Source organism: Dendrobates tinctorius, unplaced genomic scaffold (assembly GCF_039654945.1).
Source record: "Dendrobates tinctorius isolate UK_male_01 unplaced genomic scaffold, ASM3965494v1 ptg000005l, whole genome shotgun sequence".
NCBI classification, from domain to species: Eukaryota; Metazoa; Chordata; class Amphibia; order Anura; family Dendrobatidae; genus Dendrobates; species Dendrobates tinctorius.
Genome location: NW_027361673.1, coordinates 35,686,070 through 35,702,593, shown reverse-complemented (window position 1 = coordinate 35,702,593; position 16,524 = coordinate 35,686,070). Strand labels below are relative to the sequence as shown.

The window sequence follows — 16,524 nt, the reverse complement described above, 5'->3', positions numbered from 1 at the left end:
GGGAGCGCACACAATGCAGTCACAGAACTCTGCCCCAAGGACACAGGGTCAGAGTTCCTCTAGACCTTTTGAGCTCGTGGCGTCGCACCTGCGGACGCAACTATAGACGCTGACTATGGTGGAGTGTCGAGCAAGTGCACCGTGGCGTGTAGAGCCACCGGAGGACACTGATTCCAGTCTCTGACTCTGCCTCTACCTACACCTAGGCCTGGATGCTTAACAGGCTAGGCTGCACAACACATGCGTACCAAGGGTAGGGGTTTCGAGTCATTCACCAGAGACATTCATACAACACTAACTCCACATGGTCTAATGTTTTTCTATATTAGTTCACAGTCGTGCGGTCGTGCGATCCTTTTATAGACGCAACCTTCTGGGACCTTCCTGATGGCCCAATCTGAGCTGCAATAGGACCTGAGCATGTGACCTCTGACCTCCAATGAGAGGTCGTCCCACGGGCATGCTCAGTAGGAGAAAAGCAGGACTTAGTCCCAGGAGCATCTGCTCGCCGCTGACTCATGCATTGTACAATAGCTGAGCCTGGAGTAGCAACCAGACGCTTAACATTAGCCTGGGCAAGACGCTGGGACCGACGTCTCTGTTGTGCAGGAACCTCTGCGGCCGTAGAGGAATGGGAGACCGCAGAAGCCATGGCTTGAGATTCCCCCTGTGCAGTGGCAGAACCTCGGTGCCTAAAACATAGCATTTGTAAGATGCGTGTCATTCATTAAGTAACGTGCGCCTCTTAAAGGGAATATGTCAGCAGGTTTTTGCTATGTAAGCTGAAGACAGAGTGCTGTAGGGGTTAAAACACAGATTTCAGCAATGCCTCTCTTATCAATCTCCTGCTGTTTGCTTGCAATGATTGTTTTAGCATCAGGAGCTTATCACTGTTGGACTACAGCAGCGCGTGCCTCCTGGTCCAACACGCCTCTTCCTGTGATCAGCACCTCACTGCCTGGTGTGGATGGGGTTAGCTTCCTCAGCTCTGCTGCATTCTAAATCTAAATGCTCTGATTGTGTGAGGACTTCTCCACCCAGTAATCTGAGTGATACATCGCTAGATTCAGCTTTTCTTTCCCTACTTCAGGCTGCTCTCAGATAAGTTAGCAAAAACCTACTAACAGATTCCCTTTAATAAATTAGGTGCATCATACTCCAGCAGCCCCATTCATTAAGACTGGTGTACACAACAATGTAAAACATTTGATGCTATGATGCTGTTTAGAAGGCAAAGGACGGTCACACCAAATGTTGATTTTACTTACATTTCTTTTCTGTTCATTTACTTTGCATTTTGTTAGTTGATAAAACTGACAGAAATAAACTAACTCTTCTAATTTTGAAATCATTCTTATGTTTTGGCAATTTTCCTCACCTGTCTAAAAGTTTTGAACAGTATTGTATATTTTGTTTATCAGCCTTTTTTTGTCTTGCAAACTTGATAGGAGATCCAGCATTTTTTGGCTTGTGGAATGCCAGATACCCTTTCCATATAGGCCAGACCCTCAGGTCTGGTAAGCATTATTTATTTGCTTGCTGTATGCGCTGCTCATAAGTGGACCCATCACCTTTGAGGGAAACATCATGCTGATGGCCAGCAATCTATCAAATTTACGAGGGCTAGGTGGATATGCAATCAAGCATGTGTGATTTTCTCTACTAAAATCTTAGTGAATTTTTGGCTTGACTGTCAATATAACTCCCAAGGACTTTAGTAGGGAAGGCCATGTGCATGCCTGACCATCCCTACTATGTGTGATAAAATTTCAAGTGGGGTCTTCGTTCCATTGGTAAAATATAAGCCAAGTCCAAAATATTTTTTTCTTGAAACCCTTAAGGGAATTTTCTTGCTTTACCTAATTTTTTTTAGTAACTCTGTGACTGCAGGTGGCTGGATCCTGTGCACACTGTCAGGATTTTGTCTGTTGCCTTCCCCAAGTATGTGCAGTAGTTAACTCTGCAGCCTGAAATATAACTTTTGAGATGCCAGTCAGCTTTCTCCAACCCATTGATCTCTATACAGCAGATGTCTGCTTGCCTTTCTTCCCTTCCATCACCTCCTTCCAGGGACCCCATAAGCATTCTAGGTCAGAGGCCCCCTAGTTGTACAGGTCCGAGTTTTTAGATTATTTATTTTTCCAATTCAGAACAATGACATTAATATGTCAGGAGAAGATATTATTGACTGCTACTGTCACTCATTGAGGAGCGCCCGCCTACCATAAACCAGGAAGCGAGGAGACTGGGGAGTTGTGAGCTGCTCTAAACATACCACAATTTGAGAATACAGTCATATGTTAAAGTTTGGGCACCCCAATTAATGTTAACCTTTTTTCTTTATAACAATTTTGGTTTTTGCAACAGCTATTTCAGTTTCATATATGTAATAACTGATGGACTAAGTTATATTTCTGGATTCAAATGAGGTTTATTGTACTAACAGAAAATGTGCAATCTGCATTTAAACAAAATTTGACCGGTGCAAAAGTGTGGGCACCTCAACATAAAAGTGACAATAATATTTTGTAGATCCTCCTTTTGCAAAAATAACAGCCTCTAGTCGCTTCCTGCAGCTATTAATGAGTTCCTGGATGAAGGTATTTGTGACCATTCCTGTTTACAAAACAATTCCAGTTCAGTTAAGTTTGATGGTCGCCGAGCATGGACAGCCCGCTTCAAATCATCCCACAGATGTTCAATGATATTCAGGTCTGGGGACTGGGATGGCCATTCCAGAACATTGTAATTGTTCCTCTGCATGAATGCCTGAGTAGATTTGGAGCGGTGTTTTGGATCATTGTCTTGCTGAAATATCCATCCCCTGCGTAACTTCAACTTCGTCACTGATTCTTGCACATTATTGTCAAGAATCTGCTGATACTGAGTTGAATCCATGCGACCCTCAACTTTCACAAGATTCCCGGTGCCGGCATTGGCCACACCCCCCCAAAGCATGATGGAACCTCCACCAAATTTTACTGTGGGTAGCAAGTGTTTTTCTTGGAATGCTGTGTTTTTTAGCCTCCATGCATAACGCCTTTTTGTATGACCAAACAACTCAATCTTTGTTTCATCAGTCCACAGGACCTTCTTCCAAAATGTAACTGGCTTGTCCAAATGTGCTTTTGCATACCTCAGGCGACTCTGTTTGTGGCGTGCTTGCAGAAACGGCTTCTTTCGCATCACTCTCCCATACAGCTTCTCCTTGTGCAAAGTGCGCTGTATTGTTGACCGATGCACAGTGACACCATCTGCAGCAAGATGATGCTGCAGGTCTTTGGAGGTGGTCTGTGGATTGTCCTTGACTGTTCTCACCATTTTTCTTCTCTGCCTTTCTGACATTTTTCTTGGCCTGCCACTTCTGGCCTTAACAAGAACTGTACCTGTGTTCTTCCATTTCCTTACTATGTTCCTCACAGTGGAAACTGACAGGTTAAATCTCTGAGACAACTTTTTGTATCCTTCCCTTGAAAAGCTATGTTGAATAATCTTTCTTTTCAGATCATTTGAGAGTTGCTTTGAGGAGCCCATGATGCCACTCTTTATAGGAGAATCAAATAGGAGAACTACTTGCAAGTGGCCACCTTAAATACCTTTTCTCATGATTTGATACACCTGGCTGTGAAGTTCAAAGCTCTATGAGGTTACAAAACAAATTTAGTGCTTCAGGAAGTCAGTAAAAAGTAGTTAGGAGTGTTCAAATCAAGAAAATGATAAGGGTGCCCATACTTGTGCACCAGTCAAATTTTGTTTAAATGCAGATTGCACATTTTCTTTTAGTACAATAAACCTCATTTGAATCCAGAAATATAACTGAGTCCATCAGTTATTAGATATATGAAACTGAAATAGCTGTTGCAAAAACCAAAATTGTTATAAAGAAAAAAGGTTAACATTAATAGGGGTGCCCAAACTTTAACATATGACTGTACATTTTAAAATTAAAAGCAACACCATTTTTAGTAATGTTTTAGTAGGAGAAGGTATTATTTACTTACCTTATAAGGATCGAAAAGACTTTGACACTCTTTTGATGCATATGTTTCCGCTTGCAATTTTTTATATTGAGGGCAATTTTTTAGTGGCATGAAGAGCAGCTGAAAAAAACCCAAAAACATATAAATTGAATGACCTTATTGTCTGACATACATGGCTCGTTCAGACAAACAAATTAAATGTCCATTTGCTGCCCGGACACTGACCAATGCAGCTCAATGCGGGAGTTGACATGAACGTTCTTACACTTCTTTGATCCGTATTCTTGATCAGACTTGCCCATTAGTACTTACATACAGGTAAGCCTCATGAGTTTTTCACTGATCCATTGCAATTATAAAGATAGGAAACTGTAGTTTTTCTTTATTATTTATGAAATTGTTCATGTTAAAAAATGGTGTATGCATGGACAAAATGGACATATAGATGGATTGCATACATTTTAAAGGATTTACATTAAAAAGGATATCTATTAATTGACATTGCAATTGAAAGATGGATGGATTTTTACTATTGATTTATGAAGAGGAAGTGTAGTTTTTAGTTATGCCTCCACACCCCACATCCTTTTGGTGTTTTTTTGTAGCTAAAAAGGAGCCCTTGAGTGAGAAAAGTAAGTGTAACAGACATGCCGGTTGAGGCTGCTGTATATGGCTACCAATCTTTATGGTATGTGCCGAACATGCAAAAATCACCGCTAAGTGATTAGCTGCAGCAATTACATGGATATAAGGCAAGTGATCTCTGCAAAAAAGTAAACCAAGACTGGGAGATACCACCAGAGTACTGGTGATGAAATGAAAGGGGATTTTAATAGTATAGTGAATTATGGTTATATTTTTATTTTATTGCATATGCTGGTGTTAAAGTGAACCTGACAGCTAACACGATCCACAGGCACTGGCAGTATGATCTCAGCCAAGTATATTTGACTCTAAAACACTGCGGAGTTTTAGATAAGAACATACTTTAAAAGCCGTCTGAGACTGAGTATTAAGGGCCCGTCACACTAAGCGATATCGCTATAACGTCACTGGTTTTGTGACGCAGCAGCGATATTGCTAGCGATATCGCTATGTGTGACACTTACCTCCGACCGGCTCCCCCGCTGGTTATCGCTGATCGCGCGAGAACGGCCTGGGCCGTTTCTCGTTGTCAGCTTCCTGCTGTGGCAACGAGCGACGCGTTGACGCGGGCAGGAGGATGTCTTCATCGCCTCGTCTGACAGGTAAGTAGCGACCGCCGACCGCTGCTATGTCGCTGGTGAGATCTGCCTGTTTGGCAGCTCACTAGCAACCACTTAGCGATGCACCAGCGATCCTGACTGGGTCATATCGTTGTCGGGATCGCTGGTGGATCGCTTAGTGTGACAGTACCTTTAGGCATCGGGTTCCTGCAGCTGCACAGCAGGAATCCAGAGCCATGCAGCCAGCGGTCTCCTATTCCCCTCCGACCTCTCAGGGACCGGCACAGCAATCTCGGTGATCCAGACGCCCTGCTCAGACCAGTTCTCTGGGTCTGGTTGTTGCTGCCACCTCTGGACCAGCAATAGTAGCGCAGTCTGCTCTGCAGCAAGCCACTCCAGAGGCTAAGTCCTCTCGCCGCGCTACTGGGCATGCTCACGAGACGATCTCCCAGTGGAGATCGGGAGTCACGTGCTCAGGTCCTTCTCCTGATCTGATTGGTCCATCTCAGAGATCTGGAAGGTCCCAGAAGCGCACGGCTATAAAAGGCCCGCATGGCCGCTCGGCCATGCGCTAGTATAGACTCTACTTGCTACCTGTGTGAATGATGACGGATGCATGCGCCTGCGAATGACTCATTAAGACTCCCCTCCCTCTGATATTACGTGTGTGGATAGGGACTTAGTATTAGAGTCAGCGCCAGTCAGTGGCATGATACAGGCCACAGTGCATATCTTCACCTAACTAGCGTCCGACAGTGCGCCTCCTCTGGGCACTGTCGTATAGCGGCTGAGTCAGTCGCCGCGCTGAAATCAGCAGCATCTGTGGGCGTCCGCGGTAGCAACGCCGCACACACGGTAGGTCTAGACGGACCCTGACCCTCTGCTTTGGGTTCAGCTCCTGTGACCATATACCGTGCGTGCAGTTCTCTGAGCCCTGTGAGTCCAACAGGCTCAGTACTTACTTTTATGTGCCAAGCGTCTCTGTGGAGATAACAGAATATGCTCTGTGCACACCGGGTGATGTTCAACCCGTGTGCGATATACCGCCATATTGTGCGTCTGCCATTATCTAGCAGCGGTTTAACACCTACTGCACGGTGGACCCCGGGCGGCGAACGCACTTATTATTATTTTTTTATTAGTGCATTCTGCCGTCCCTAACATTATACTAGCGCCAGGGTCTGGCTAGTAATGGCGGACCTACAGCACCTACAGCGGTACATTCGGCAGCTGGAGAGCAGGTTGGTGGCTATTGAGAGCTCCATCTCAGCTGCGAATGCTACAGTGGCTGCTGCTCAGGCAGTCGCAGAGGCTGTCTCATGCGTGTCCACACCCACGCCTATGCCGACAACCCGCCTCCCATTGCCCGATAAGTTTTCCGGTGACAGCACCACCTGCAGAGGTTTCGTGAGTCAGTGCTCTATCCAGCTTGAGTTACTGGCCACTCGATTTCCTACAGAGCGGGCTAAGGGGGGGTTTATTTTTTCTCTAATATCAGGCAGGGCGTTAGAGTGGGCTACGCCATTGTGGGAGCGTAATGACCCTGTGGTTCAGGGCGCTGCTCAGTTCCTCATGGCCCTGAAGCAGGTCTTTTTGGGACCACGGATCATGCACGACACTTCTCTCCAATGATTGGCCCTAACACAGGGGTCTCTCTCGGTCAGCCATTATGCCGTCCGTTTCTGGACATTGGCTTCCGAACTGGAGTGGCCTGATAAAGCACTTGTCCCTGTGTTTTGAAGAGGGTTAGCAGAGCATGTCAAAGATGCTCTAGCAACCAGAGAGGTCCCCACAAGTCTGGAGGAATTGATTGCCATCTCCACCCGCATTGATCTCCGGTTTATGGAGCGCGGGCTGGAACGTGCGCAATCCAGACGAAGGGTTAACTTGGCTCCCACCTTCTCCGAGCCGCTAAGATTTCCCGCTCAGGAGTTTACACCTTCTGAACCTATGGAGGTGTCTCGCGCTGGCCCCATGCCACGTCCGCTGCGAAGCTCCGCATATTGTTATCAGTGCCAGCAGTTTGGTCACTCGGCTAGCACGTGTCCTCTGAGGTCGAAAAAACGATCACGTCCAGTGGTCGTGGGTGGTGGTCTCACTAATACGAAACCCTTTTCTCCCAAACCAGTATTCTGAGGGACCTTAGATAGCGGGGCTTCCACATGGGAGGTAGAGGTCACGGTGGATTCTGGGGCAGAAGGGAACTTTATGTCCTTGACTTTTGCCCTAAAGCACGCTATTCCTCTGGTGTTAAAGCCCCAACCCCTGCAATCAGGGTGGTTAATGGTGCACCTTTACCATCTCAGGTGACCCACCAGACAGCACCACTCGGTCTCTCAATCTCACCGTCCCACCGTGAGATTTTGTCCTTGTTCATTTTGCCTGATGACATCGACCAGGTCCTTCTCGGAGTTCCCTGGCTGCGTTGCCATTCCAAACATATTGATTGGGCTTCGGGGAACATACTGGGTTGGAGCAAGGACTGTGAGGGAAGGTGCCTGAGGGGCAGTGTTCAGGTAGCTTCCACTGAAGTACCCGCAGATCTCTCCGCACTTCCCAATCCGTACCATCAGTACGCGGACGTCTTCTCTAAAAAATCTGCGGAGATGCTTCTGCCGCACCATCCTTACGATTGTCCTATAGATCTATTGCCAGGCACGGAACCTCCTAGAGGCTGCATGTATCTGCTATCACTCCCTGAGATGGAGGCTATGTCTCAATATATCTGGGAGAACCTGGCAAGAGGTTTTATCAGAAAGTCGGTGTCGCCGGCTGGTGCAGGGTTCTTCTTCGTGCAGAAGAAGAGCGGAGTGTTACGTCCCTGCATTGATTACAGAGGTCTCAACACCATAACGGTTAAAAATAAGTACCCTCTTCCGTTGATCTCTGAGTTATTTGACAGGTTGCCAGGGGCCCGGATCTTTACAAAATTAGATCTACGGGGGGCGTACAACCTGATCCGCATTCGCGAAGGAGACGAGTGGAAGACAGCATTTAACACCAGGGACAGCCATTATGAGTATCTGGTCATGCCCTTCGGCCTCTATAATGTGCCTGCTGTCTTCCAGGATTTTGTTAATAATGTCTTCCGCGATATGCTCACTACCTCGGTGGTGGTCTATCTGGATGACATCCTCATCTTTTCGCCAGATTTGACCACCCACCGGAGAGACGTCTGCAGGGTCTTCGACCGTCTGCGGGCGAACTCTCTTTTCGCCAAGCTGGAGAAGTGCCAGTTTGAGCAGGAGTCCTTGCCATTCCTGGGCTACATCATCTCGGCCCAGGGGTTGTCTATGGATCCGGCCAAACTGCAAGCGGTAATGGACTGGCAGGAACCACATTCACTCAAAGCGGTGCAGCGCTTTTTGGGGTTCATCAACTATTATCGCCAATTCATCCCCCACTTCTCCACACTGGTAGATCCTCTGGTTGCTCTCACAAAGAAAGGCGCTAATCCTAAGGCTTGGTCTGAACAAGTCTCCAAGGCTTTCTTGTCTCTAAAATCCCATCTTGCTGGCGCTCCCATCTTACACCATCCTGATGTGGATAAACCTTTTATCCTAGAGGTAGATGCTTCTTCCGTCGGTGCACGAGCAGTCCTTTTCCAGAAGGATGCTCAAGGTCGGAAGCATCCCTGCTTCTTCTTCTCTAAGACCTTCTCACCAGCGGAGAAGAACTACTCCATCGGGAACAGGGAGCTACTGGCAATGAAGTTGGCTTTTTCCGAGTGGAGACATCTCCTGGAGGGAGCCCGGTTTCCCTTCCAGGTGTATATGGACCATAAAAATCTGGTCTATTTACAAACGGCCCAGCGCTTGAACTCTCGTCAAGCTAGGTGGTCGCTCTTCTTCTCCCGCTTCCGCTTCACCTTGCACTATCTATCTGGAGAGAAGAACGTCCGTGCGGATGCTCTCTCGCGCTCGGTGGTTTCTGGGTCGCCCCTCACACCCAGGGCAGCGGGGTACTCGGTATCGGGCCGGTGTCAGGGGGATGTGTCACAGCAGCGGTGACCCGGTCCGTGGCCCTGGGCCCCCAATATCAATGGCGGGGATGTTAATGGTGTTAAAGTTTATTTGAATAGTTCGTGACGCCACCCGTGGTGTTTGGCAAGGTAGATGGTAAGCCAACGCTGCATGCAGATCCGCTGGGACTGATGGTGTGGTGCAGCAAAGATGGTGTAGCTCCCCACAGGTGGAGCTGTAGTCCCAGGGCAGTGTAGGTGCAATGGATGAGGAGAGGCGCAGAATGGTATAGATGCTGGTACCCAGATGTAGCGGTGCTGAAGGTGGTAGCAGCGAATGAATGGAGGACACCAGGGCTTGCAGTTTCAGAGATTTTCTCACAGTTCATGGTACCCACTGGTGCCTGCCTCCATGCTGTGTCCTCCGGGGTAGAGACTCAATCAACCTCCCGGGCAAGTCAGGGTTCTCCTCTCCAACACTCCGCCAACATGTGCCTTTCCTGAACGACTCCTCTATTGCGCCTTTTAATGTGAAGATCTCCAGTACCGTAGTTCTCTGGAATTCCTCCTGTCAGATGTTCCTAGAACCTTACTTGTATGACAGGCAGCTGTAGCCTCTATCGGGGACTCCTCTCAGAGTCCTGGCTCGCAAATCGGTTGCTGTTGTGTCCCAAGTCTTAGATGGGAGTAGTGCATTTACAGCCAACTACTCCACTGGTGTCTGCTGCAGAACCATAAGTGTCCATACAACCTTGGGGACTGGGCCCCGACCTTGCGCTGAGAACCTATAGGCAGGGTACTCTCTCAACCCACAACTCCTCTCTGTTCTCCGACTCCTTCGTTCCGCGCTGTTCCTTCTCTCTCTTATGGAAGCTGAGGTTGCAGGTCTACGTCCTTCTCTTTCTCTTCTCTTTCCCGTGCCAGCAGCTGCAGCACTCTCTTTCTAAACTGAACTCAAACTGGACTCAAAAACTGAACTTCAGAACTGAACTTCTCTGGGACTCCCCCCAGACTGACCTTCTGTCAGACTGACCTCCAATTCTCTACTTTCCCCTTCTTTTATACTAACTCCACCCACCTCCCAGCACATCTCGTGTTACGAAGCAGGGTTCCACGAAGGGTGCTCTGCTACCCCCAGCCTGAAGCTGCTAGGCGGACCTACTGAACTATCCTGTGTGTGGGATGCAGGTGTTGGAGTGTGGAAAGGAGTTCCCAACTTACCTAGTTGGTGGGGCACTACACCTTAGGAGAAGGTGCAGTACCTCTGTGGCAACTGAGCCTCAGGGGCGCCCCATTTCAGCGGAGGAAGAGGAGGCTGAGCCTCGGCTAATTCTCCCTACTGAGAGTTTTAGGACCGTGGCTCCAGTTGCTCTCGTGTCAGTGCCGCCGGGCAAGACCTTTGTCGCTCCTCAGCTACGGCCGGAGGTTCTCGTGTGGGCACACGCGTCCAGGGTGGGTGGTCACTTCGACAATAAGCGGACCACAGAACTCCTGGCAAGGTCTTATTGGTGGCCGCACATGGCTCGAGACACGAAGGAATACATACAGGCATGCGTCTCGTGTGCGCAGAACAGGTCCTCTAGACAGAGGCCGGCTGGGTTATTGTATCCTCTGCTGGTGGCAGACAGACCTTGGGAGATGGTTGGCATGGATTTTGTGGTTGGCCTGCCCAAGTCTGGGGGCAGTACGGTCATCTGGGTAGTCACCGACCTTTTAAAACGGTGCATCTGGTTCCACTCGCGCGGTTGCCTTCCGCTCGTGGTCTTGCCACACTGTTCATAAAACATGTATTCCGTTTGCATGGCATTCCGGACAAAATTGTCAGTGGCTGAGGTCCCCAATTCACGTCCCGGTTTTGGAGGCAGCTCTGCAGCCTACTCTGCATTGAGCTAAACCTGTCCTCCGCTTATCACCCCGAGACGAACGGGTTGGTTGAGAGAGCCAACCAAACCTTGGTCACGTACCTGTGGCATTTGGTCTCTGCCAGGCAGGATGACTGGGCATCCTTGCTACCATGGGCTGAATTTGCCCTGAATAATGCAGTGGCTGATTCCACTGGTTAGACGCCGTTCCTTCTTAATTACGGCCAGCATCCACGCGTCCCTGTCCCGATGCCAGTGTCCTCCACTGATTCCAGGGTGGCAGACTGGGCTGTGGAGGCCTGCGACATTTGGGATCGCACCCAGGATGCTATTCGAGCCTCTAAAGAAAGAATGAGGGCGTCCGCCGACACACATCGGCGTCCCGCTCCAACCTTTTCCCCCGGCGACTTGGTGTGGCTCTCTGCTCGAAATATCAAGCTGCGGGCCGAGTCTACCAAGTTCGCGTCGCGATACATCGGACCTTCTAAGGTTCTCGAGCGAATCAGCTTGGTGGTCTACCACCTGGCTCTTCCACCACATTTGGCCATCTCTGACGTCGTGTCCACATGTCCCTTCTCAAACCTGTTCACATGGCCTGGTTCTCCGAGTCATCTGCCGGCTCATCAGACTTGTCTTCGGATGAGTTTGAGGTTAACGACTTTGTGGGACGCAGGATTGTGCGTGGCAAAAAATTTTATTTGGTGGACTGGAAGGGTCATGGTCCAGAGGCCCAGACCTGGGAGCCAGTGGAGAACATCCACGCTCTGCATCTTTGAGCGTAGCGAGGCTCAGGGGGGGCCCTAGGAGGGGGGTAATGTTAGGCGTTGGGTTCCTGCAGATGCACAGCAAGAATCTAGAGCCATGCAGCCAGCGGTCTCCCATTCCCCTCCGACCTCTCAGGGACCTGCACAGCAATCTCGGCGATCCAGACGCCCTGCTCAGACCAGTTCTCTGGATCTGGTTGTTGCTGCCACCTCTGGACCAGCAATAGTAGCGCAGCCTGCTCTGCACTAAGCCACTCCAGAGGCTAAGTCCTCTCGCCGCGCTACTGGGCATGCTCACGAGACGATCTCCTAGCGGAGATCGGGAGTCATGTGCTCAGGTCCTTCTCCTGATCTGATTGGTCCATTTCAGAGATCTGGAAGGTCCCGGAAGCGCACGGCTGTAAAAGGCCCACATGGCCGCTCGGCCATGCGCTAGTATAGAATCTACTTGCTACCTGTGTGAATGATGACGGATGCATGTGCCTGCGAATGACTCATTAAGACTCCCTTCCCTCTGATATTACGTGTGTGGATAGGGACTTAGTATTAGAGTTCACGCCAGTCAGTGGCATGATACAGGCCACAGTGCATATCTTCACCTAACTAGCGTCCGACAGTGCGCCTCCTCTGGGCACTGTCGTATAGCGGCTGAGTCAGTCGCCACACTGTAATCAGCAGCATCTCTGGGTGTCCGCGGTAGCGACACCGCACACACGGTAGGTCTAGACGGACCCTGACCCTCTGCTTTGGGTTCAGCTCCTGTGACCATATACCGTGCGTGCAGTTCTCTGAGACCTGTGACTCCAACAGGCTCAGTACTTTTATGTTCCAAGCGTCTCTTTGGAGATAACAGAGTACGCTCTGTGCACACCGGGTGATGGTCAACCCGTGTGCGATATACCGCCATATTGTGCGTCTGCCATTATCTAGCAGCAGTGTAACACCTAATGCACGGTGGACCCCGGGTGGCGAACGCACTTATTATTTATTTATTAGTGCGTTCCTCCGTCCCTAACAATGAGAAATGCTGGAGATTAGTCGGACATGTGGGTTTCGGCGACTTCTTCCCACTCACTGCTTTGGATTGACAGATTGACACGTTTCTGCCTATATGCACAGAATATGTGCAGACACTTTAAAAATCGGTGGGGACCGAGCCACACGGGAAACTAGTCAGAAATTTGGGTATCTGGTGGATTCTCACCGCTCGCTGCCCTGCATGTGTGTATGGAGAGAGACCTATCACTTCAAGTGAGTAGTTGGAGAGAAGACACTGGGGACTTGCCTGTCCGAGTAGTCTCCCATGTAGCGTGGTCCTGTACGACTTTTAAAGTATGTTTTACTCTGAAACACCACAGTGTTTCAGCGTCAAACATACCTGCCTGAGATCATACAGACAGTGCATGTGTAAGAGTGGTGGACTGTACTAAAGAGTTCCTACCCCTGAAGTCACCAATCATGTCATGTATATATTATTATGCGTCTTTTGTATATCTTGATAATGTATAGTGCATGAGAAATGTAGAGGTAATTCATAAGTGTAAAATATATATTGTGAATAGACAGTGATATGCTAATGTCAGCATAGGGTCAAATATAGATTAGTATTTAGGAAAATAGGCTTAGTACATAGTTGTGTAAGATAGTACCTGTAGTTAGCTGGGGATATAGGATAAGGGACAGCGAATGCTTGGAAATTGCCCACAATGGAATGGGGCTAATGCTAGTATAAAGCAGACTACTTCCTGATAGTCAGATAGGGAAGTACAGTAACCAAGGGTGAGCTGCCATTGTTCATGGCAGTGGGAGACCTTACTAGAATCCCTTGCTGACTGTGTGAGTGGAGGGGGAGGCCCTGTTACTGTGCAGGGCTACACTGATGCTTTTTTCTTCATGTGGCATAGTGTAGAAGTTGGGGAAAAATTGGGAAATGTGCTCTAGATAACTTATTCCCTGCAGGGTTCTGGCTGGAAGAAATGATGGAGGTTTCTGCTGGATGAAGATGAAGGACTTCAACTAGAGACGTCACCTGAGAGTCAGTGTGTAACCTGTACACTGACACTATACACTGTATATTATATACAGAGTTACTGTGTAAAACGTCACTGGTGATCCCTGTATTATCTGTACACTGATACTATATACAGAGCTCCTGTGTATAAAGCCACTGGTGATCTTTGTATTACTTGTACACTGACAATATACACTGTATACTTTGTACAGAGCTCCTGTGTATAATGTCACCTGTGATCACTGTATTTTCTGTAGACTGACACTATAAACAGAGCTCCTGTGTATAATGTCATTGCTGAACATTGTAATACCTGTACACTATATGCTATATACAGAGCTCCTATGTATAATGGCACTGGTAATCACTGTATTACCTGTACACTCGCAGTATATACAGAGCTCATGTGTATAATGTAACTGGTGATCACTGTATTATGTGTACACTGACACTATACACTGTGTACTATGTACAAAGCTCCTATGTATAATGGTACTTATGGTAATATTAGTATTGTGCTTTTTTAATTAATGATCAGTTTTGGAGTATTTGATCACTATGCTGTAGTAATATGTGGTCTGGTCATGGTGTGGCAGTATTTGTCCCTTGTATGTGGTATTATTCATTCACTATTTAGTGGTGATATGTGGTCTGATCATGGTGTTGTGGTATTTGTTCCTTGTATCTGGTGGTAATATGTGGTCTGGTCATGATGTGGTGGTATTTGTTATTTGTATGTGGTATTATTCGGTCACTGTGGTGGCAATATGTGGTCTGGACACGGTGTGGCATTTTTTGTCCCTAATATGTGGTATTATTCAATCACTATGTGGTGGTGGTAATATGTGGTCTGGTCATGGTGTGGTAGTATTTGTGCCTTATATGTGGCATTATTCGATCACTATGTGGTTGTAATATGTGGTCTGAGCATGGTGTGATGGTATTTGTCCCTTGTATGTGGTAATATTGTTCATTTTAAAAAATGTATGTGACACATTCCCTTAAAGAAATATAAATGAAAATATACATAAAAAGAGTACAGGATATTTTAACAAATATTTAATAGGTTAGAGTAGAGTAAGGCCTGGCCAAAAGAGTCTACCTTTGCGGTGGTGATGGCTTAAAAATCTTTTGACAAAAACAAAAGCTAATGGCTGTGTATGTGTTCTGGTGTTAGTTGTGAACTGTTAATGTGTGACTGGTGAGGACGTGGTGCAAAAGTGGAGTTTTTTCAAGAGTGGGTGGTGGGACTGAGGCAGGTTTGAGGGTTGGAGGCGGAGCCTGGGTGGAGTCTCAGGGGGGCCCAAACATTTTGCCAGTATGGGGCACTGAAATTACTGGTGGCAGCCCTGAGTGTAATGCTCCCCACACATGATAGCACATTGGGATTGGGACACTTTTAGTGCAAAGTGCCAAGGTGACGTGAAGCAAAAGCTCAGTCATAGCTTCTGCCTGTGGTCAATTTACACGGGTCTTCTGTCAGGTTCACTTTAAGATATTGCTTGAAAATCCCAGACAACTGTTGTAGCTACTATGAATCAGTTGTCCTTGATGAGGCACCAGAAGTATGACTGTGAAACAGCTCCCAGACTGCTTTATCTGCGTGGGGTGATTTGTTATGGATCTCACCAGTGAGGTATGGGTCTATAAACTAATATATAAAGCTCAATGTGTGTGTGTGTATATGTTTGTGTGTATGTATGTGTGTATGTTCGGGATTGGCATCTGCAACGTCGCAGCTACAGCTACAAAATTTTGCACAGTCACACGTCTGGATCCCGAGAGCGTCATAGGCTATGTTGTGAGGAGAAATTTTAACCCCTCATGTTCCAATTCACCAAACAATTTGGCCTATTATTGTTATCATTTCTATGGTGTTATCGTCCGTCTGTAAAGCTGGAAATAACACAATTTATTACCGTGCCAACACAGACCACCCTCTGACATAGACTGCAGGGGGAGACCAGTATCACACAGGATAGGATTAGATACACGGCTCAGCAGTCAGTATCATACAGGATAGGATTACATACACAGCTCAGCAGTCAGTATCACACAGGAGAGGATTAGACACATGGCTCAGCAGTCAGTATCACACAGGCTAGGATTAGATACACAGCTCAGCAGTCAGTATCACACAGGATAGGAATAGATACACGGCTCAGCAGTCAGTATCACACAGGATAGGATTAGATACACGGCTGAGTAGTCAGTAGCACACATGATAGGATTAGATACATGGCTGAGCAGTCAGTAGCACACATGAGAGGATTAGATACACAGCTCAGCAGTCAGTATCACACATGAGAGGATTAGGTACACAGCTCAGCAGTCAGAATCACACAGGATAGGATTTGATACACGGATGAGCATTCAGTAGCACACATGATAGGATTAGGTACACTGCTCAACAGTCAGCATGACACAGGATAGGGTTAGATACACAGCTCAGCAGACGGTATCACACAGGATAGAATTAGATACACTGCTCAGCAGTCAGTATCACACAGGATAGGATTAGATACACGGCTCAGCAGTCAGTATCACACAGGATAGGATTAGATACACAGCTCAGCAGTTAGTATCACACAGGAGAGGATTAGACACATTGCTCAGCAGTCAGTATAACACAGGATAGGATTAGATAAACAGCTCAGCACACAGTATCACACAGAATAGTATTAGATACACGGCTCAGCAGACAGTATCACACAAAATAGGATTAGATACACGGCTCTGCA

General features: G+C 47.5%; 1 protein-coding gene across 3 annotated transcripts in view; it reads right to left on the bottom strand.

The window, feature by feature from the left end:
• ACP3 (acid phosphatase 3) overlaps positions 1–16,524 on the bottom strand; it is a 196,554-nt gene that overhangs the window by 70,410 nt on the left and 109,620 nt on the right. For all 3 annotated transcript variants that reach the window (XM_073569462.1, XM_073569465.1, XM_073569464.1), the window contains one exon: positions 4,002–4,100. In XM_073569462.1, the coding sequence (XP_073425563.1) occupies positions 4,002–4,100 (99 nt within the window). The remainder of the gene's footprint in view (positions 1–4,001; positions 4,101–16,524) is intronic.